Source organism: Eubalaena glacialis, chromosome 2 (genome assembly GCF_028564815.1).
Source record: "Eubalaena glacialis isolate mEubGla1 chromosome 2, mEubGla1.1.hap2.+ XY, whole genome shotgun sequence".
In the NCBI taxonomy this organism is placed as follows: domain Eukaryota; kingdom Metazoa; phylum Chordata; class Mammalia; order Artiodactyla; family Balaenidae; genus Eubalaena; species Eubalaena glacialis.
Window position 1 is genome coordinate 72,191,036 of NC_083717.1, and position 22,636 is coordinate 72,213,671.

Sequence of the window (22,636 nt, forward strand, 5' to 3'; positions counted from 1 at the left end):
TTAATTCCTGGTCCCTGCAACCTCCTCACTCCCCACAGTCCAATTAGTCAAACCTTGAAAATTTTACTCTTAATATCTTTGTACTATGTCCTGTCCATCCCTCTTGCCACTGCTCTGTCTCAAACTTTCCTTCTCTTTTGCCTGGCCTGGTACAAAAACCTCCAAACTGGTTGCCCCATCTCTTGTCTTATTCCCATCTTCAACATTTCACTAGAATAATATACCTGAAATACAAATCTGTTTATATCTCCTCTACTTAAAATCTTTCAGTAGCTCTCAGTTCCCTATCAAAAAAGCCTCAGGACCTGAACTGCAGGCATTTAAGGTGAAAATCAAAGAAGTGAGATGCTGATTTATATAAGAAGTAGAAAGTAATACGTGCTATAGTGTGACGGGTAAAATAAATTACAGAATGAAAACTGTCTAATAGATAGCTTCTATTTGAATAGCTTTGGACTTAGAGTTGATAGCTGGATTTTCATTTTGGCTGATCCTCTGCCTTATATGTGAATCTGTATGTGCTACTTGACCTCTCTGGACCTTAGTGTCCCATTGTATGATATGAGGATAGTAGTGCCTGTTGTGTAGGTGGTAATGTGTTAGACTTGGCTTCTGAACCTGATCCTACTGATGGATAGCTTTGAGACCTTGGTCATGTCACATGATAGCTCAAACGGAAACTCTGGGTTTTTTGGACTGAGTGATTGATAAGATTCATTTTTTGCTCTGAAATTCTTCTCTTATGAATTGAGAAACTGGATGTGAAAATATTTTTGAGAAGTATAGAGTGCTACATAAACATGAAGCTGTTGTTTAAAAGAAACTTCTAAGCATGAAAGATTCCTCCTCTGAGGAAAGTTGAACAGTGTCTTCAAGCAAGTTTCATTGTATGTTTTTGTTTGTTCTTCCTCCATTTATTCTTCATTCCCGTTATTATCTCTGTACTCCCAGTTCACGTTCCCAGTCTTGCCGTCTACTGAGATTCCTCTCTGTCCATTTATTTTTCCAAGTTGATCAGTCTCATTATCTAGTCTCCTAGCCCTGTGACAATTTTATAACAGATCATGTCACTTCTCTCCTCAAAACCTCCAGTGACTTTACTATTTCTCAGAGTAGAAGCCTAGGTCCCTGCAGGGGCCTATAAGACGCTACCTATCCTGGCCTCACTCCTCTCTGATCTCCTCTGCTGCTACTCTCCTTCTTGATGACTCTCCTTCTGCCACACTGACCTCTTGGCTTTTCCATGAACATACCACACAACTTCCCCATAGGGCCTTTACATGGCTGTTTCTTCTGACTGGAATACTGTTGTCTGTAGGCAAATCCCCTCGCTTCAAGTCTTCGCTCTGATGTTACTTTTTCAGTGACACCTACCCTGACCACTCTATTTGAAATTCCAGTTTGCTCTCCTTTCCAGATATTCACTCCCTGTCCGCTTTGCCTTGCTCTGTCCCCCTCACCCCCCGCCACCTAACATTATTTATTTGCTATATTTATCAGTTCCTCTTAGCCTACACTAGAATATAAGCTCCCTGAGGATAGAAGTTTTTGCTGTTTTATTCACTGCTGTATCCCAAGTACCTATAGTGCCTGGCACACAGTAGGCAGTCATTAAATATTTTTTTAACGAATGAATGTCTGTCTAATCTATTTTGGTAAAATTTCTGTGCCTGTTTGTTCTTTCCACTCTTCAATTTAGGCCCTTGTTACTTTTGCCTGAACTGGTAGTTTTCAAACTGATTTCCCTACTTTTTCCAGTTCCTCTCCTTTGATACTGCTCCCAGAGGTAGAGCTCTTAAAAACATACACAACGGACTTCCCTGGTGGTGCACTGGTTAAGAATCCGCCTGCCAATGCAGGGGACACGGGTTTGAGCCCTGGTCCGGGAAGATCCCACATGCCACGGAGCAACTAAGCCCGTGAGCCACAACTACTGAGCCCGTGTGCCATAACTACTGAAGCCCACGAGCCTAGAGCCCATGCTCTGCAACAAGAGAAGCCACCGCAGTGAGAAGCCTGCGCAACGCAATGAAGAGTAGCCCCCCGCTCGCTGCAACTAGAGAAAGCCCGCACGCAGCAACGAAGACCCAACACAGCCAAAAATAAAAACAAATAAATAAATTAAAAAAAAAAACAAAACACAGACACACACATAAACACAACAAGAACAACAACAGAACACCTGCTGGTCATGCTACCTTCCTATTAAAAAAAACCTCAGTGACTCTGCACTGCCTACCCAGAAATCAAAGATTCTGGAACATGTTGCTTGCCTGCTTTTGAAGCCAGTTTTCCCCTGCGGTAATCTGCATTTTTGCCATAGCCTAGTAGTCCATCTGCCAGACTCCAAACATACCTCTTGAGCCTCTGCTCAAGCATTGTTTGCCTTTAATGTCCTTCTTCTGGGTTTTGTTGATGAAGTCCTGCCTCTCTCTTAAGGCCTGGTTAAAACGTCATCTCTTCCAGAAAACTTCCCTAAGATTACTCACAGTGACTCTGTCTGTTATTTACATGGCAGTTTGTTAGTATCTATAATAAACCACTAATGGTTTGTCTCATGTTGGACTTACTTATGTATTATTAGTATTTCTTTCCAGGAGACTTCTTAGAAGATCTAGAGTTTTTTTAATGTCCTTCATGTCTCCTACATTGTGCTTTGCATATTGTAAATGATTGATAATTCATTTCAACTGAAATGAAAGATAAAAGATGAGGATAAATATAGTTAAAGTGGCATACTTTTTGGAAGCAAACAATGAAATCTGACTTAGTCACAATAGACTCTATTGATTTTGACCTGGGGCAAGACACTTAACCTTTCTGAGCTCCAGCATTTTTACCTTTGAAATGGGGAATACCGCTACCTGTTACACTTGCCTCAGCTGGGTTGTTGTGAAGAACAAGTTTAGTAATACAATTTAAAACATGTTGAAAGTTATGTTTTCAAAACGTAATGGGAAGACAGATAAATGGAGGTGGGTTGAACCTAGATATAATTGCCATGTCTAGGTTCTACAGAATTTTAAAAAGATTAAGAAACACATTTTTGGGAAAGATGGACTCTTAATCATCTTTTCTTATGGAATATTTAGAAAGATAGTGTCATAAAAGGTGGAAAAGTCAAGAACTAGAGAGAGCAGATTCTGTTGTGGGTGAGGAGACTTGAGCTGAGCCTTCAGGCTGAGCCTCCTATAGACGAAGAGGAGCAAGCAGTGGGGGCAGTGTGGGATTTTCCAGCTGAAATATGTTACCCTTCTGTCTGAGGTTATTTAGGATTATCATTGATGTCTTTGATATCTAGTAGTACTTGTTTATCTTGAATTGTCAGTGAATGAAATGCTTTCTTAAAATAACTGAAGTTAACCAGCTTAATGCTAAATCTGAGTTTTAACCTTCTTTCATAAAGAGTATTATGTGATATATTATCTACTCTGTCTTAGTGACCAGAGAAACCTAAGTCAACAGTTACACAGTTAAACCCAAGTTTAACTGTTTGATTGACACATGTCATACTTATCAGCATTTCTTACTACGCTCTCCTAATCTACCTCCTTCATTTCCTTACTGCCCTCTTTCACAAAGGATTTGATTTAGCATACAAAAATAAATACTATTTATAAAAGTATAAGAGAATGAATTAGGGCTAAAAGAAACAGAGAGGAAAATAAAGCCCTGAGTAAGATTTGTACACCTCTACACATATCCTGTGATGTTCTGCTAAAGATGGGCCAGCAAATAGGAAAAACATGAGTCACATGATTCACAGTGTGTAAAAGATAAAAACAAACCAGGTTTTCAAGAAAAACTCAGATATTTCTGGTTCTGAGACCTGAGATAAATTTCTTCCATGAGGCCTCATGGCAAAGGTACTGTGTAATAAAAATGTTATATTGCATGAGATGGCATTGTCTTCAGGAACTGTTGTGACAACTGTTTGGTGTTTTCTCCAGCATCAAATGGCCTGGGAACATACTTATTTCTGGTGTGTGTGTGTATATATGTAAAACAAAATGTATTTATCCACAATGTGGGTACATATGTCTATATTACCAGGAAAAAAATTTCTAAATGACATTTCCTAAATGGGTCTGTTTTGTCACTTCTGCAGCCTTTCTTCTTTGCTACCAACTTTTTTATTGTGTGATAAAGTGCAATTGAAATTGCTGAGACCATAATGTCAAATCTGTGCATAAATCTAAGCCATGGGTTTGTGTATGGTTATCTGTACATAGAGTAGATAGTTGTCACCAGTGCCTCCCCACCACACACACACACACACACACACACACACACACACAAACATACTTCCTTTCTTCCTGAAAGCCTTCACTGTTTTATTAAACTGACTGCAGTTTAACCATTTGAGATTTCTTTATTTTAAGAGGTTTTAAAAAACATTTTAAAGTCTTTTAAAATACTACCAGAAAGCTTAGGACTGTGTTATTCTTCTGTTAGTGTGGATTCATCACATTCTCTTCTTCTATACACCTAGCCAAGGCTGATAGTTTTGAAAAGAATGGAAAGTGAGGATAGAACAAGTAGTGATTTTGGAAAATGGGACTTTGCTACAGGGGCTTTAGGCATCTAGAGGGTATTAATAAGAGATCATACTGTGTTAGGAAGATAAAAGACAAAGATTTCAAAGAAGAAAAAGGTGACAACAAAGAACAAGTTCTGCTACTTTACACTGTTAATTAATGTGCATATTGACTTGTGTTTTAGTATCTCAGAGTCATGTGCCTGAGCTGTTTTCAGTGGGTTTTTAGAGACTTTGTTCTTAGCCTGACTTGACTGGTAAATAAGTAGCACATTGCTATAATTATACAGATTACTTTTTATTTTAGTACTCTATTAAATCTTAATCTTAAATAATTTTCACAATGAAATTTTATTATTTATTTTTAACTTAACAGAGTGGAAGACGAAATGTTGATTTGGACTTGGCATCATCTCATAGAAAGAGAGGTAAGTATTAAATATTAAATATCTGGTTAAGTAGCTCTTTTTATATCTGATATATTTAGATCTGATTGTCATTGAAACATTATTGCAAAAAAGTTAGAAACATTTTATCAGAAAAGTTAAAAGGAAGATCATTTTCTTGAAAATATACACCCTTAAAAAAGGATCTGGGAATGTCTAGGAGTTAATAATCAGTTCTCTTTCTCATTTGTCATGTTTTGACTTTTTAAAAGTCCCGTGGAACTCTGGAAGCAGTGCTTTACATTGTGGGGGGTTATGGACATAATTTGCCATGCTTTAGCTCAATGGTATAGTTGAGCTATACCATTGAGCTAAAGTATAGTTAGTTAATGGTATAGTTGCTATAGTTTAAATGGTGTTACAGGGAGAACTCTTTACCCCATTCACCTTTCATACACACATACACACTTTCAAACTGAAAGTTTCTAGTTTTTTTCCTCTTTGCCTCTCAAGATATAAAGCATATAAGAGATGAACAGATGATTTCTAAAAATAAAATTTTCCCATGAGGAACAATTTTAGAGTTCATCGAGAGTTAAGCTAATTTGCTAAAAGCTGTATCTTAATGAATAATATAGTTAACTCTTGTTTATATGTACAAATAGATGGAAAGAGCAGCAGTTTTAGATAATACAAATCCAAGGTAACTAAAAACTCTCCAAGTATTATTCTCTATTAATTGGCACTTTTATTAACCCATTTTTTCTGTGGTTGTGAAAACTTGAAATGTTAAAAGTTGCCACTAGTGGAAGTTTTCTAAAAGTCTGTAGGAAAACCGTTTTTTCCCATTATATTGTCTTTTATATTTCAGAATTGAACCCTTCTCTTGATAACTTCCTTGGCAGGATGTTAGGTTCTCTACAGGAAAAAAAGTGAGAAGTAAGGGAAGATTGAGGAATGAGAGGAAGAAATGCACCCACAATTTTGTCATTTTTGTGTTTATAACTTAGAGGAAATGTTGGTATTTATAACTTAGAAGAACTGTTGGTACTTAGAATACTAAGAATGATTTTTTTTTTTTAACTATTAGGAATTATAGGGACTAGAGCTGGTGCTTTCTTTATTGAAAAGTCTTTTAGTATTATAATGTATCAAGGTTCCAAAAAAAATTACAGGGTATTTGTGATATCAAAGAAATTAAATGATGTTTAGTATAACGTGCAATACGTATTTTATCGTTTTCTAATTCTTTGAAAATTGGCAATTCATGTGCCATAATTAGCCAGAGTATCCTTTTCCTTAACCACTTGAGTTAGGAATTAAATTTTTGGAACGATTTTCCCTTCCTAATGTTGGTTAGCTCAGGCAAAGATTGTTGCTATAATTTCTATGTTATATTAATGAAAAGATGGCTCCAAACTTATTGAGTAGCATAAGGGATCCAGCCTGTCGTTTTAAGAGCTTCCTACTATACTAATTATGTTTATAAGTGATAGTCTGTTGACTAAAATTACTCTTTTCTCTAAGATCTTTATCATGCTTATGGAAATATAAATTTGCGATTCTGTCTATGATAACTGTGTCAGCATGTGACAAAGTAATCTTTGGAATAAAACAAAAAGTGGTATTTTTAGCTTTGAATTAAGAATAACCTAGAATTCAAGTGTAAATTACTTAGGAGGAATTAATATGAAGTGGTATTTTTAGCTTTGAATTAAGAATAACCTAGAATTCAAGTGTAAATTACTTAGGAGGAATTAATATGACACTTTAAAATAACTATTCTAGAGTTGCTGCCTGTTCACAATTTTAAACAATTGCCCTATAAGTAGGTGTTGATTTCCTGTAGTTTTAGAGCTAAGTAGATACAACTGAATTAAGCCATTAATCCAAATTTGTTTATGGGTAAACCAACTTCTTCAAAAGCTCAAAGTAGTACCAAGACCTATTAACTTCTTGGAATCTAACTTTATTTTGTTGGAAACAGAAAGGCAAACAAACAGGACCTCATGGGAAAAGTTTGTTTGTTTAAATTACCCATTTAGGAAGTTATAATAGGGAGGCAAACTAGTTATGCAAATTATCATGATATCACCTAATGTGGTACCAATTTATTCTAGTAATCATTGCATCTTAATGTTCTCAGGCAAAAATTTTGCTGATAGCTTTGTTCCTAGGAATAGGTGACTAGAAAGAAGAAGGAGTACTGTTCTAGGAAGAGCAGCAAAAATAGTTTTCAATCTCATGAATCCTAGTGTTTGTGGATTAAACAATGAAAATGTATACTTAATATCATGTATTTAATTATAATGGATTTCTTTCTTTAAAAGAAATTAACATTGAAAATACATTTGGGACGTTATATTTTGAAAGAAATTTTTAAAAATCATGTATATTTAGAGACTACCCTCTGACCACAGTGGAATTTTTTGTTTTGTTTTGCTCTTAAATGATGATTAAAATAAACCACCCTATTTTTTCCTTATTTATTGTCAATATGGACCAGATGTCATAAGCCATAACATGCCTATCTTCAGTTGGTCAGATGAACCTACCAAGTCTGAGAACTTTTTGGAGCCATTCAGGTGTTCTGATTCTGACTTGAGCTATGAAGGACAAGCAGATGTCCAGCCAAGTGAGAATTCTTCTATGTGCTTATTTACCCCTTTCCAATATATTGAAGAGGAAATGTAAACTTTTTTCCTCTCACTTTCCTTTTTCATTTATTAGTCTAGTGGTCCTGAGTTATTAAAAGTTTAGTAAGAGAAATTAGAGATAACAGTGTTTAATTACATCTCGTTTACTGAAACTAAGTGGATGTATCAATGACAATTAATGGTTGTATACACATTGCAGCTGCTCTTAATATGCCTCCAAAGACTCCTCCTTGAGGGGGCCTAGTGCCTGTAATTTCAGTATTTGACATTGGGGATACTGGAATTCATGCTGTTGAACCATGATTGCTTCTTTTCCCCTCACTCCAGTTAATGTGTCACAGTTGGTCCAAGCTCTTGGTCCAAGCAAGTGAGTATGGTAGGAAGGAGTAGAGCAAAGTGAGCAAATAAATTGAGCTCAGCCAACTTGCTCGGCTCTTTAGAGGCATCAGAGCTAAATTCTAAATCCAAAAATGTCATCAGTTACTTTAAAAAGAGATGACAGGTGGTACATATTTCTGCTTAGCACCTCAGAAGTAATATGAAATTTATATTCATTAAACACTTAAAAACTGCTTACTATATGCCAGGTATTGGTCTAATCACTTCAAACATATTAACTTATTTAATTCTCATAATAGCCTGTCAAAATTCTTGACAAGACCTGTTAAACATGTTGGTATTTGGGTACTCTGATAAATACTTAAAAGGTTTGCTGTAGTTGTGCAGAACTGAGCTCGTTCTTCACTGAAAGACAATATGTTTTTGCAGATAACTTAACTTTAGTTTTTGTATTTAAGCTGAAGCTGATATAGTGAAAAATGGTGGGGATACCAAAGCAAAATTTTAAGAAGGAGCGTCATGGTTTGACTTCACTGCCCTGCCCCAGGTCTTTAAATATAGTGTTAGGGTTTTATTGCTAAATAATATTGGAAACATTTATCAACATGTCTGTTTCGTGGTATAACTTGTATGGGTGAAATGCTGTTTTATCTGTGCATTTCGAATTAGATTATATAAAGAAGAACAAATGTGAATGTTGTCTCCTGTATCAAATTTCTCCTTTTGTCTTCTGATTCTTGTTGTGGTAGTGTATTTACTCCTTTTTGGCCAGTTGAGCCCCAGAAAAAAGAAGAGCTTCAAGCAAGTACATGATGGCATGTTTAATTTTTTTCCCCTTTTAGCTTGCCTACATATTTTATGGTTTATAAAGTATGTATTGCAGCTCTGCCATGTTCATTTTGAAAATTCCATTTAAGAACCAAAGTTGTAAGGACAAGTAAACAATCTCAAATTTCTTGTTGGACTTTATATTTTCTTTTTATAGTAGGAGACTCTGAATTAATATTAAGTAAGAATTGGGCTCAGTCACAATTACTCTGTAGAGGCTTTTGATATGCTTTTCAGACACAATATTTCCTATATTCAGATAAAACAACACAGAACAAATCAGTTATTAGGTTGTTATAATTTTTTTTTAAGAATTAGAGGTTTTTCATCTCTCATTTCCATATTGTGAGATTTTGTGTTTCAAAATATTTTTGATATCAACCTAAACATTTTGGTTATAATTATTTAATTTATTTATTTATCCTATTGCTTTCAGATAGGGTCTTATTCTTCCTTATATTTTATTCATACAAAGTTTTGTTTGGCTTATATACTTAATAAGTTACATGTTTTAAATTAGGGGTCAACAAACTGACTAGTGGGCCAAATCTGGATTGCCACCTTTGTTTGAAAGTATAGTTTTGTTGGAACCCAGCCACACTCATGTATTACCTATGGCTGCTTTCACACTACAACAGCAGAGTTGAGTAGTTACATGAATAGTGAATGACCCACAAAACCTGAAATTATTTACTGTCTGGCTCTTTATAGATAAAGTTTGCTGACCCCTGCTTTAAATTGCAGAGAGGATTTAATTTGGGGATTGGCCACCTATTCCATAGAATATTTTGGAGTATTTTAAGGCCATTCACTACTTGCAGTTTCTTCACGTATTGAGCCTTTGCGTAGGCAGGCAGTTGAAATTCCCATGGATCAGTGATTTGTGAGTTGATTAACAACAGGAATATGTAAGACCACCTCCCATAAACTTAAGGAGTTAGTGTTATTAATTTAGAAAAGATCATTTTCTTTGAGCCTCTGTTTCCTCAACTGAGGCAATTGGACTAGATAATCTTTAAGGTCGCTTTTATTTCTGTGGTTCTAGCATTAACTCTCTGCACATTTTATTTTCATTTTGAAAAGTAATTTATAAGTATTGGAAGATGGAATAACTTTTTATTCTGAAGTTTTATTATTGAACCAACAAGCTCAATGCTAAGAGACAAAAAATATCATTTGTAAGTTAAGGTTAAATCCAGAGTCTGAATTTGGGATGCTTAAGGAAGTGGAAAATGATTATTTCTTTTTTTTCTTTTTTTCCACATTAGCCCCTCCTTTATTCTTTAAATATCATTTTAATTTAATACATTATGCATCCATGACATTTTTGTTTGGATTTTTACCTTTTCTGTTTTACATGGGAAAATATTCAGCTATACAGTTTGGGGAAATTTTCAGATTGGTTATTTTTTATGTTCAGTAGAACTGAAAATCCAACATTTTTTAATCTTAAGAATTCTTGCTAAAATATAGAAGGCAGATAAACCATATATTCTTTGCCATTCTAAATTATTTTAGTAGAATGCATATAAATTATTTCATAGCTACTTTATAATATTAACTGCCTATTGTGGATTTCTGTGTCTCATTTTGAAGTCCTGGGGTTTTCCTGACATCAGTGTAATAATTCAAAAATAAGTTATACAGTCAATATTGTATTAGTTCATTTTCTCTGTGGGCATTAGTGTTTAAGTAGTCCTCTTCCCAAATCTTTTCCATCTAGTATGTAACAAATATAATTTTTGTAATGCATATTTTATTAAGTACCTCAAGATTCATTCCTAATAGAAAAATTTGGTATATTCACAGAATGAGATATTATACAGCACTCAAACAAATGAACCATGGCTACATGGAATAATGTGAATGAGTATTGGCAATATTATACTGAAATCAAAGTAATGTCCAAAAAGACTACATAAAACGATACTTTTTTATAAAGTCACAAACAACTAACACTAAACATTATTTGTCTTGGGAATACATATAAGATAATATTTAACAACAATAAAAGCAAAGGAGTGATAATGAAATCCTTAGGTGGGAGGACACAGGGGAGAGATGGGTTGGGGGAAAGAACAGATAGATAGTATTCTGCCAGTTTTCTAGTTCTTGTGTTCACATTTATTATAAATAAATATAAATACAAAAGCAGGCCATGCATGGACCAGTGATGAGAGTATATCATGAGCCAAGGAGTATGATTAATTTAACTCATGTACCTGAGATCAATTAAATCAAAAAAGACAAAACGTGTAAGAATTAGACATTTATATATTTTTTTAAAGCCACTATTGGCACATGCCTTGGACAGTTGTTGTGATAAAACATATTAACATTTTTGCTGTCTAATGTAAAGATTTTAGCCTAGAAAATGCCCACTGGCAAAACTAATGGTATTATATTTAGCCACTATTGTTAACACCACTTGGTAATTTTATGTAGCTATCACTTTATAGTTAATCTTATATATTCTTGTCTGTGAAACTTTGCTTCCTTTATATAGGAGTTTCACAACCTGAAATAAATGTGCATATTACACAGTGAAAATGTTCCTTATATTAATGAAACCAAGGGTGATATTTATGTCTCCTTTTTGTGTAAGTTTACTTGCCCTTCTGTATTCATTTTTTGGTAATATTTCATTGCAGATATGTACACGTTTTGCACAGTCTTAACTCACTCTTTGCAATGATAATGTTAACTCAGATGAAATCCTATTACTATTAGGTCTTACCAGCAGTGTCCTAAGTGCCGAGTTCCATTCTGGTCATAAATGATGGTCTGGTTTAATACTGCAGAGCATTTTAAGCTAAGCATTTTGACAGCAGCTTCTGCCTTTCTTTTTCTTGTGGCAACGTGTTGCTAAAGCGCTTACAGAGACACTGGTACATTAAACAGGGCTTTCCCTTTGTTTTCTTACATTGCTGTAGTTTTTGTTTGTTTGTTGTTTTTTACCAAAGCATTTTGCTCAGATTCAGTTAATGCATGCATGTATTCAAACAGTAGTATCCATTTCTCACCAGTCGGTATGATAGCAACACTCAGCCCTCATCTAGTTTCAGAATATATGCTCTACTTGGTCATCACTGATGCGTTTTTGTTCTGTTTGTATGTAGGTCCTATGCATAATCAATTGGAAACCCTGAGCGACTCTTGGGCACGCCTGAAACATAACAGAGACTGGTTGTGCAACTCCTCTAACTCCTTTGAGTCTGATTTTGATCTTACCAAGTCTTTGGGAGTTCACACTTTGATTGAAAATGTTGTAAGCTTTGTGAGTGGAGATGTGGGGAATGCCCCAGGTTTTAAAGAGCCAGAGGAAAGTATGTCTACAAGTCCCCAGGCCTCCATCATTGCAATGGAACAGCAACAGTTAAGGGCAGAAGTAAGTCTTTGATATTTACTACTTGTGAGGGACTATGGAAACTTAAACTGAACCACTGAATGTACAATTGTAGGAAAAACTTTTCCTTTTCTTCTATTCCTTGCCTCCCCCTTTCCTTCACTTGAGCTTTTTGATGTTGCTGTCTTAACCAAAGCAATCTGATAGTTTGTTTGAAGTGAACAATAGTGCGCAAGATACTCTAATCACTAAGTCTTTCCTTGTCTCCTAGAAACTAGAGTGAGATTCGTTGGTGACCATGCAGATCTGCTCTTAGAGTCCCCATTTTTGCCCCATTTGTCTCCATTTAAAAAGGGCTAGATTAGAACACCATGCTAATACTGATAAATGCTAAAATTAGTGAGCATTGCCTCCAAATATCTCCCTCAAAATATTTATTAATGATTGTGGTTTTAACATGTCCTCAAATTCTTTGATACTCTTCCCTCCAGGAGGTGGAGCTTAATTTTCCTCCTCTTGAGAGTAAGCTGGAATTAGTGACTTAGAGCTAACAGAGTATGAAAAGGGAAAAAAAATACAGTAATTTTACATTGCAGAAACCTGGCAGACATCACCTTAACCAAGTGATCAAGATTAATATCACCAATAATAAGTTATGGTGATATCATGTACTCTGATAATAATGTGATGAGAGGGAGACTTTATAGTATTCGTCCCCAAATCCATACCTGTAGTCCAAACATGAGAAAGCATCAGGCAAACCCAAATTGAGGGACATTCTATAAAATACACAAACAGCCCTTCATAGACGTCAAGGTCATGAAAAACAAAGACAAACTGTCACAGACTAAAGGAGACAAGACAACTAAATGCAACGTGATATCCTGATTTGGATCCTGGAACATAAAAGGGACATTATGGGAACTCTGGTGAAATCCAAATACATTCTGTGGTTTAGTCAGTAGTGTTGTACCAATGTTAATTTGTTTTCATAAATATGCCATAGTTTTGTAAGATGCTAACATTAGGAGAAGCTTGGGGAAAGGTATACAGGAACTATCTGTACCATCTTTACAATTCTTCTATAGATATAAAATTATTTCAAAATAAAAAGTTTATTTTTTTAAAAAAAAGGAGGGTAGGCCAATGGACTGCTGTGGTGGATATTTGTCTTCCTAGGGAAGGTAGAGCCAGAAGGTCAAGAGAACCACAGAGAAACCTTTTGGAAATACTTCTAATTCTTGAACTAAAGAGTATTCATTCTATATAATGTTATAAGTAAAGGAAGCAGTATCCATACTACTTGATGCTTTTGAAATCACGTATATCTCCTCATGAGCATCACAATAGCTCTGTGAGTAGATTAAAGTACTATTAGCCTCATTTTATACATGAAGAAACTGAGACTCAGGAAATTGAGTTTCCCAAGGCTACACAGTTGTTGGAATACTCTGGCCTTGAAACTAGATCTCCTACATCCAAATTTACTACTTTTCCCATTGTACTGTGTAGCCTCTTGTATACTGAAGTGTGCTTATAGAGATCTTAGAGATATTTTGATTTTTAAAGTCATAATAGTAAAATAAATGTTTATCTTAATAGAATAGATTCCTAAGAAATATCAGAATTTTCTGTGTGCTAAGAAATATATTGTCTGTGACGTACAGAGTTATTTGTGTCTCAGTTCAGTGAAGAATTCTAAAATATGTTTATTTTACTTTTTCTCAAGCTTCGTTTAGAGGCACTTCATCAGATCCTTGTACTATTGTCTGGAATGGAAGAAAAAGGTAACATCTCTCTGACAGGAAGCAGATCAAGCTCAGGTTTCCAGTCATCCACTCTGCTCACATCTGTGAGGCTGCAGTTTCTAGCAGGGTGTTTCGGTTTAGGCACTGATGGACACGCAGGAGCCAAAGGAGAGAGTGGCCGATTGCATCACTATCAGGTAGATGACAGAACTGTCATGCGAGGATGACACCTTTCAGTATATTCAGATTTTAACTGTATTTTTACAACACCAGTTTAATAATGCTAAACTTTTTGGTGTTTAGAATTGAGGTTTAAAAATATAAAGACCTAAGTGACTTAAAGATACCTCATTGGTTTAGTTTCCTGAGTATAGCTGGGGTTAGATAAGCCATTAGGTAAGCCATGGTACTATTGTACTTTTAGATTCTTTGCTGGCTCAGTTTTATTAACCCTTAGCCAAATTGCATAGAGGTAGATCTAAGTTGGGATAGGGATTGGTGTTTGGGAGGATGGGTTTCAAGAATTTACATTTTAGACTTGATCATTTTACCTAGTTTCTCTGATTGCTTGAACTGTTTTTTTGAAGTGTTGTCTTTATGTCTTCCATGTTTAGAGAGGAAAAATGCTTTGTGGGAAAGGAGAGAGATTATATAGAATCAAGAATTTTCAAGCATTGAAAAATAAATTTATTATAAAACTTTTATATACTGAAATATACTAAATAATTAAAAACCACCATAGGGCTCTAGCATAGGCTAGGAATAAAATGCTTTTACTTTCATTTGGGTAGAAAGTGTTGTTGTTGTTAATAGAAAAGGTAAATCTTTGTGTGTAATTTAGGATGGGATCAGAGCAGCTAAGAGAAATATTCAGATTGAAATCCAGATGGCTGTGCATAAGATTTATCAACAATTGTCTGCTACTCTGGAGAGAGCCCTGCAAGCAAACAAGCATCACATTGGTGAGTAACTGCACATGCAAATATAAGGTGCAAGTAACATTTTGGCCTGAGGTTATGCTGGGTAGCTAATGTTCTGTGTTTAACATTAGGTCAGCTTATAGGTAAAGAATAAATACTTGAAAGTGTAATAGTGTTCCATACTACTATTTATATTTTGGAATATGATTTATTTTAGTAAATGCTTTGTTAACTTCAAAGAAGATTCTCAACCGCCTTTCTTTCTTTCTTCTTTTTAGAAGCCCAGCAGCGTCTCCTTTTGGTTACAGTTTTTGCCCTGAGTGTTCACTATCAACCAGTAGATGTTTCTTTGGCGATTTCCACTGGTCTGCTAAATGTATTGTCGCAATTGTGTGGCACAGACACCATGCTAGGACAACCTCTTCAGTTGTTGCCAAAAACGGGTGTTTCCCAGCTAAGCACAGCTTTAAAAGTGGCTAGTACAAGATTGCTCCAGATTCTAGCCATCACTACAGGGTGAGCATTGTAGATGTCTTGGTAGAACTGTGTGGGGCCTGGTCTTTCACATTTTAGTGATTTCCATTTCACCGTAATCTCCTTCATTTGTTTAAGCACATTTGCCCTTCTGTGTAATTAACCATTTATTTTTTTCCTGTTATTTCATGTAGGACCTATGCTGATAAACTGAGCCCCAAGGTAGTTCAATCTTTGTTGGATCTACTCTGTAGTCAGTTGAAGAATTTGTTGTCCCAGGCCGGTGTACTACTTATGGCCTCTTTTGGAGAAGGAGAAGAGGATGAAGAAGAAAAGAAAATTGACTCTAGTGGAGAAACTGAGAAGAGAGACTTCAGAGGTATCTTAAATCTTTTTTCTCTGTCATTATTTACAAGCATTTATTGAATCCACATTGTGTGAATATCATTAGAATGTAGAGTTCTTTCTATTGTGAGGCATGAGAGGATTTTTATTTGTTCATTTAGAAACCCCTTTTTTCTCCAAATATGTATGGTTTAGAGGTACCTCTGACTGCACTTCCTCTCCTTAGAGTTGGTTAACCCTGATGTAGCAACTGTACCACTCAGTGTCTAAGTTCAGCCTCTCCTTGGCTGTTGTGGCTCTAGAACTTAGAGGTTCTAGGTGACTGATTTCCCCAGATTCTGTTCTTGTAGCATTTGATCCTGACAGCCCATCTCTTGGGTTGCATTCTTGTTTTAAGTGTTCCCCCAGGACCAAGGGTTTTAATATTTGGGAATTGGATTAGAATTAGGGGAGCTGAACTTCTTGCTAGGCTGTTCTGTTCTCTAGTCACTAAAAAATTCTTCATTATACTTAGCCGTAATAATTTTTGCTTGCTGTAATATGGTCATCTCCTTATAGCTTTTAAAAACTACAGTGAACATTGTGGGAATTCCCTCGTGGTCCAGTGGGTAGGACTCTGTGCTTTTGCTGCTGAGGGTGCAGGTTCAAGCCCTGGTTGGGAAACTAAGATCCTGCAAGCCACATGGTGCAGCCGAAAAAAAAAAAAAAAAAACTATAGTGAACATTGTATTTCAGTAGAACGTAAACCCTGAACAGGAGAACTACTATACATGTCTGTTATATATTAAGGGAATAAAGGTCTAAAACAGGTCATTTATTCGATGTCTTATTACCATAATAAGCTCTGGGAGCCATTAAATCCTTTCTGGACCAGATAGATAGATACATAGATAGATAGATAGATAGATAAAAATAAGAGTAGTAATAGACCCAACCTTCCAAGACTGTTGTGAGAATTAAATAATTTAATACTTGTAAAGGACTTAGAGCAGTGTCTAGCACATAGTAAGAGCTCAATGAATGTTAATGTTAATATTGGAATATTATAATAAATAATATTTAAATAAATAAAGTAGTATTTAATATTAATACCGTATAGATAGGTGGGTGGATAAAGGAATATGCTGGGGATACAAAAATGACAAAACATTATCTCTGCCCTCAAGGACCTTCTAGGGAAATGAGGAAGGTAGATGTTTAAACAAATAATTACAGTGTAATACAATAAGCTCAGAAGAAATAGCTAAATCTCTTAGGTCAGAATCTAGGAGGATGTATGAGTCTAATTTAGGGCTAGCTTTTGGTTTCAGAGGCTGAACCTCTGGCAAGTTACTTCTTCTTTATATAGCAAGTATGTTGCTTATACAAAGAGCATGGGCAGACTCAGAAGGTATGATAAAATAAAAACAGGCTTTTAATGCCACCTCCCTTTTTCCTGAGATCCAGTTTGGGGATACAGGGTTGTTCAGGTAGTAGTTTCTTACCACTCTGTTGAGTACTGCACATATGGACGGCAGGGAAGACACAGTAGACTTACTTCTCAGCCTATAGCTCCCCAAGAAAACTGGATCCTTCCATATCCAGTAAGAAAAGAAACTGTGATGAATCTCAGCAGGTGTAACAGCAGACTGAGTCCACATCCATTCCCCTCAGGTTGCACCCATTCTATTTATGGGGATGGCTGGGAGTGAGACAGATTCTAGTCAGTGGTGGCCAGGCATTCAGAGGCAGGTGGACCAGGTATTAATAACTCCACATACTCTCTAAAATACTTAACTGAAAGTAAGGTGTACTCTTCATTTCAAACGTAGTACTGTTACTGAAACACAAACTGTATCATCAAGTTGTATTAACCAGCTTTATATTTAAGGTCTCCAGGCTTTAATTAATTTAGTGTCGTGTTACAGAAATACTTGCTGGGAGTGAGAGTGGGGTAGGATGGAGGCCTCCTAAAAGAGATTTTCCCAGGGATCTCTACCAAGAGAGAAAGTTTCATGGAAGAGGTAGCTTTGAACTGGATTTTGAAGGAATGTGTAGGAACAAGGTTGGAGTGAGATGTAGGTACCTAGGGCAGACTAATAATTTTATATTCTTCAAACTAATATAATAAATGTTTGGATATTAACAAAGACTAAAGAAGTAAAGAAGAGGTAGAGTACTGTGAAGAGGAAATGTAGAGAAGGAGCTCTTAGCTTTTTCTCTAATTATCCCTAGCAGGTTAGTTCTATCATAGACCTGCACACCCATCTCAGCAAAACAAAAGCCCTCCAGTTAAAAAGATGTCTATGAAGATAGATTAATGGCTATTCAGACATGCCATTTGGCAGGGGGTGGTCTCCCCTCTATCACAAGTGATTTGTCTGTGTATTTCTTAATTTGATGTGCCAGGATCTCCCTGAAAGGAGTGCCTGTCCAAATTGTTATGATTTTCCATGTTTTAATGCCCCTTAGGGATTGACATTCTGGGAATCTACCCCACTGGCAAACTTCTTCACCCAGGCTTTGAGTGGGTCTTAGCCAGGCTAGGGAGGTATGACAGTTGTTGGATGATATGAGAACATGGCATGTTAGAGGAAGAGCAGAAAGTTCTTTGGCTTCAAAATGTACAGGGGGGAGGGAAGCTATTAGAGAGAAACTATTAGAGAGGTGATAAGAGTGTTGATACTGGTGGGAAAATTGGGATGATTGTTTAGAGCAAGTTTGTGGAAAGATCCTTTACATAGAGTTTAAGGTCAGGCAAACCAGACCCAGGCCTAGAAATTTGTTTCTTTGTAGAATATGAAAGCACAAAGTCTTTTTTAGAGATTAATTCTTTTTTTTTTTTTAATATTTATTCATCTATTTTTGGCTGCGTCGGGTCTTAGTTGCAGCACGCAGGATCTTTTGTTGCGGTGCGCAGGCTTCTCTCTAGTTGTGGCATGCAGGCTCCAGAGCGCATGAACCCTGTAGTTTGCTGCACGTGGGCTTAGTTGCCCTGCAGCATGTGGGATCTTAGTTCCCCGACCAGCGATCGAACCCATGTCCCCTGCTTTGGAAGGCGGATTCTTAACCACTGGACCACCAGGGAAGTCCTGAGATGTAATTCTTAATTTGACTGGGGCAGAGGGTAGGGGAGGTGGTGGACAGATGATGGACTTTTTGAAAATGTGATCAAAGTTGTCAACTTTCTTACTAGTCAAATGCACACACAGACACAGTTTTGTTTGTTTTTTTTTAAAGAATATTTTTCAGTTTGAGGCATTTATTTTATTTTACTTTATTTTTGGCCATGCAGCGTGGCTCCTGGGATCTTAGTTCCCCAACAAGGGATTGAACCTAGGCCCTCAGCAGTGAAAGTGCCGAGTCCTAACCACTGGAGTGCCATGGAATTCCCCAGACAGTTTTTCATACAATTTTAGGGGGTTTACAGACCATCTCCCTCAAATTCTATCTAGTAGAACTCTAGACTTGGATAGAGAACTGTTACTTTTTAGAATAGCAGTAAAAAAAGAAAAATGCACAAAACCAAGTACACATACTTTATTCTAGCAAGCTCATTGTTACTGTACACAGTTGTAAAAGATGTTATGTTTGACTTTATATTCTGACCTTTCTCCTGTTTTTTAAGTTTTAAAAATTCAGCAGCTAACTGACAACCTAGGTTTTGAATTAGGTGTGTGCTTACTGCACTCTAAGTGTAAGTTATTTGACATAAGACCGTTTCCTGTTGGCTTTTGGTTGTAACGTAGACTTGTCTGTTCACTCTTTAGCTGCTCTTAGGAAACAACGCGCAGCCGAACTGCATCTGGGGGATTTTCTAGTTTTTCTTCGCAGAGTTGTATCTTCAAAAGCAATTCAGTCAAAAATGGCTTCCCCAAAGTGGACAGAGGTGCTTTTAAATATAGCATCTCAGAAATGTTCTTCAGGTATGTGACCTTTGTCTTATTTTACAGTATTTTGTACATCACGTGTGTTTTATTCAGATAACAACATTGGATACTTGACCTTGATTTTAAGGCTTTTCTTTCTTGTTTTATGAGTACTTATTCGATTGAAAGAAGAGTAATCTCAGGAGTAAAAATTGAGAGGAATTAATAATAGAAGGTAGCACTGGAGAAGATCATGGATTTAATGCAGAGAACTTGGCTCTAGTTCAGATTACAATAATAAAAATAAGCAGAGAACATCCTGTTTAATATGATAATTTGACACAGATTTTGAGTTTACTTCTTGGATTATCAAAATGCAGATCGGAGTTTGTCTGTTCTTTCTTATCATGATATGATTTCTGTTGCCTTGATTTGTAACTTCTGATTGTATGCTATCTATGAGAGTTCTATATAATAAGCTTAATTCCTGGTTCTTAGCCTAAAAGTCTGGTCTGCTTGCATAGGTTACTATCAGTCCTTTCCTAATCTGTTTTTTTTTATTGTGATAAATATGCATAAAATAAAATTTACCATTTTAACCACTTAAGTGTACAATTCAGTGACATTAAGTACATTCACAATGTTGCTCAACCATCACTACTCTCCATTTCCAGAACTTCCTCATCATCCCTAGTGTTTCTTAAATGTGCTGAAACATAATATAGTCTTCTATGGTACATGCTGTTTTATATGTGTACACTCTCAATATAGTTTATTGGTGTTTCTTTTTACTTTTTTTAATGTGTATTCAATTTTTAAAAAATTCAGATCCTGTATCTTTGTTTTAAGATTGGCATAAACAAAAAAAGAATACAGACAACTTATTATTAACGTAACAGCTGCAGTTATTAACTGCAAAAATACAGTAAAATGGAGTCATACTAAATGTTAATGTTGTTACAGCAGAATTATCCCAGTCATTTTGTGGTAGCAAATTCTGGCAAGAAATTCATTTGTTGTTAAAAGTATTTAAAGAATTTCCAAAACTGATCAGCTGTGCTGCAAATAAAACAGCAGTTTATTCAAAAGAGCCCTTACCTTTCTCTTATTTTCTTAAAAGATCTGCCATTTACAGGTAACTACTATTTTCAGATCAGTTGTTCAAACCAGGGTTCTTCTGTAAATACACATCTTAGCTTTATATCTAGTAAGTTTATACTCATTTTCCCAATAGTTTTTCTTAACTATTATAACTTACAATAGCTTTTTTTCTCCTTTAATAAGGTAAGCCTTCTGTAATATTGATTAAGTTCTTAGAGTATGAAGAAAAATCAGATATTCATTTATTTCTACTGGTTGTGTTGTAGTGATGGATAGAAAAAAGAGCATCAGTATCCTGTCTGTATCTTTGCTTACTTTAGAAAAGTACAAACTGCTTACTCCCCATTAACCCTGTGAGGCCGTCAGGGCATAGATGCAGTCAGAAGCAATTAAAGGCGATGATAAATCTGAGCTTTAGAGATTAACAGACCTGTCATTTACAATTCTACTTCTGTCTCTACTGAGCTGTGTGGCTTTGGTCAAGTTACTTAACTTCTCTGAGCCTCAGTTTCCTCATCAGTAAAATAGGGATATAATGTAGGATTTGTGAGGATCAACAGAGTTATTAATGTGTATGAAATGCATAGCACAGTACTTGGCACAGGTAGTTATTATAGTGCTGTTCCCTTACATACATAAAAACTGAAACACAAACATGGATATTCATATACATTAATGGATATGGGATGAATCCAGAATTCTTGTGATAATATGCTGAAGTGAAGTCTGTTCCATCCTAAATACTTAGCAGCCTCAGAGATTTTTTTCAAGAGGTTTATTTAAACTTTGAATTTAAGTCACATTTATAATGAGAAAATGTCTTTTTCCCCCTCCAGGAATTCCTCTAGTTGGTAACTTAAGAACGAGGCTCCTTGCACTTCATGTCCTTGAGGCTGTGCTACCAGCTTGTGAATCTGGTGTAGAAGATGATCAAATGGCCCAGGTTTCTATTTTTAAAGTTATTAGAAGATGTTCTTTACATGTGCAACATGATGCACCGAAAATCTAAACTCATGGTCTCTTCAGTTGTAAATGTATCATTTATTCAATAGCACGACTTCCACTTCTGAGATTGCTTTTTAAATTTTTTCATCTCTAAGCAAGGAGAAAGAGAAATTAAGTGAGTTATGGGATGTGAGGAGTAGTGGTATAGTGAATACTTTCAAGGTCAGAAAGAAAGGAAAATTTGTGGAATTTCTTCCTAGGTTTCGGCATCTAGAGAGAAAGATGTGAGGCTGCATGGCCTCATCAGAGGTCCATATAGTGGGGCAACATGAGGACAGTCGAACCCACTTTGTAGTGGGTTAATGGTCTTTCTAAAAAATGATATTTAACTTGCATCCACCCAAAGTAGCTGTCAGACATCGGTATAATTAATCTCACATGTGACTTAATGTTATAGTTACATGATTTATCTTTTCTAAAAATAGTTAAAATGATCCTTTACAAATTTTATCATTCTTTTTCCTTCAATAAATAGGTTGTTGAACGTCTGTTTTCCCTCCTGTCGGATTGTATGTGGGAGACACCCATTGTTCAGGCCAAATATGCTATTCAGATAAAGGAAAAAGAACAAGAAATAAAATTACAGGTACTTGATTCTTCCAAAAAGGTATTTTTAGACAGACATGTGAATATCTTGTCACCTGTCTCTGGATCCTTTCTCCTTTGAGAGACTTTGTTCTGTCAGTTATTCAGTCTCTTCTTTGTACTGTGTCTCCTTCTCCACTGGTTCTTTCCCCTCAGTTTATAAACATCTCTTATTCCCACCCTTCTAAATTTCTTTTTTATCCATGAAGCCTTCCCTATATTCTCTCATCCTTCATTGCTAAGCTTCTGGGAAGAGTAATCTTGTACATGTTTAAGTCACTTCCTTACTTTTCATTATCTCTTCAGCCCAATTGTTTATCTTCCATCAAAGCACTGAAATTAAATGACAGAGGTAGGTGTTATTGGTAATACAGTGTACGGCTTTTTATCCACAGCTTACTTGACCTCTGGAAACTCTAGCCTTCTGTTGTTTTCAAAACACTACTTTCTCCTAGATCCCCTCTGCCAATCCTTGATTCCCTCTGGAGGCATCTCTTCTTTGGTGTGACTTTCTCCT

General features: G+C 35.9%; 1 protein-coding gene across 1 annotated transcript in view; it reads left to right on the forward strand.

The window, feature by feature from the left end:
* HERC1 (HECT and RLD domain containing E3 ubiquitin protein ligase family member 1) overlaps nucleotides 1-22,636 on the forward strand; it is a 227,242-nt gene that overhangs the window by 115,300 nt on the left and 89,306 nt on the right. The window contains exons 25-33 of the mRNA XM_061180215.1: nucleotides 4,914-4,965; nucleotides 11,867-12,135; nucleotides 13,823-14,038; nucleotides 14,683-14,803; nucleotides 15,040-15,277; nucleotides 15,430-15,614; nucleotides 19,330-19,485; nucleotides 21,366-21,472; nucleotides 22,010-22,120. Of these exons, the coding sequence (XP_061036198.1) occupies nucleotides 4,914-4,965; nucleotides 11,867-12,135; nucleotides 13,823-14,038; nucleotides 14,683-14,803; nucleotides 15,040-15,277; nucleotides 15,430-15,614; nucleotides 19,330-19,485; nucleotides 21,366-21,472; nucleotides 22,010-22,120 (1,455 nt within the window). The remainder of the gene's footprint in view (nucleotides 1-4,913; nucleotides 4,966-11,866; nucleotides 12,136-13,822; nucleotides 14,039-14,682; nucleotides 14,804-15,039; nucleotides 15,278-15,429; nucleotides 15,615-19,329; nucleotides 19,486-21,365; nucleotides 21,473-22,009; nucleotides 22,121-22,636) is intronic.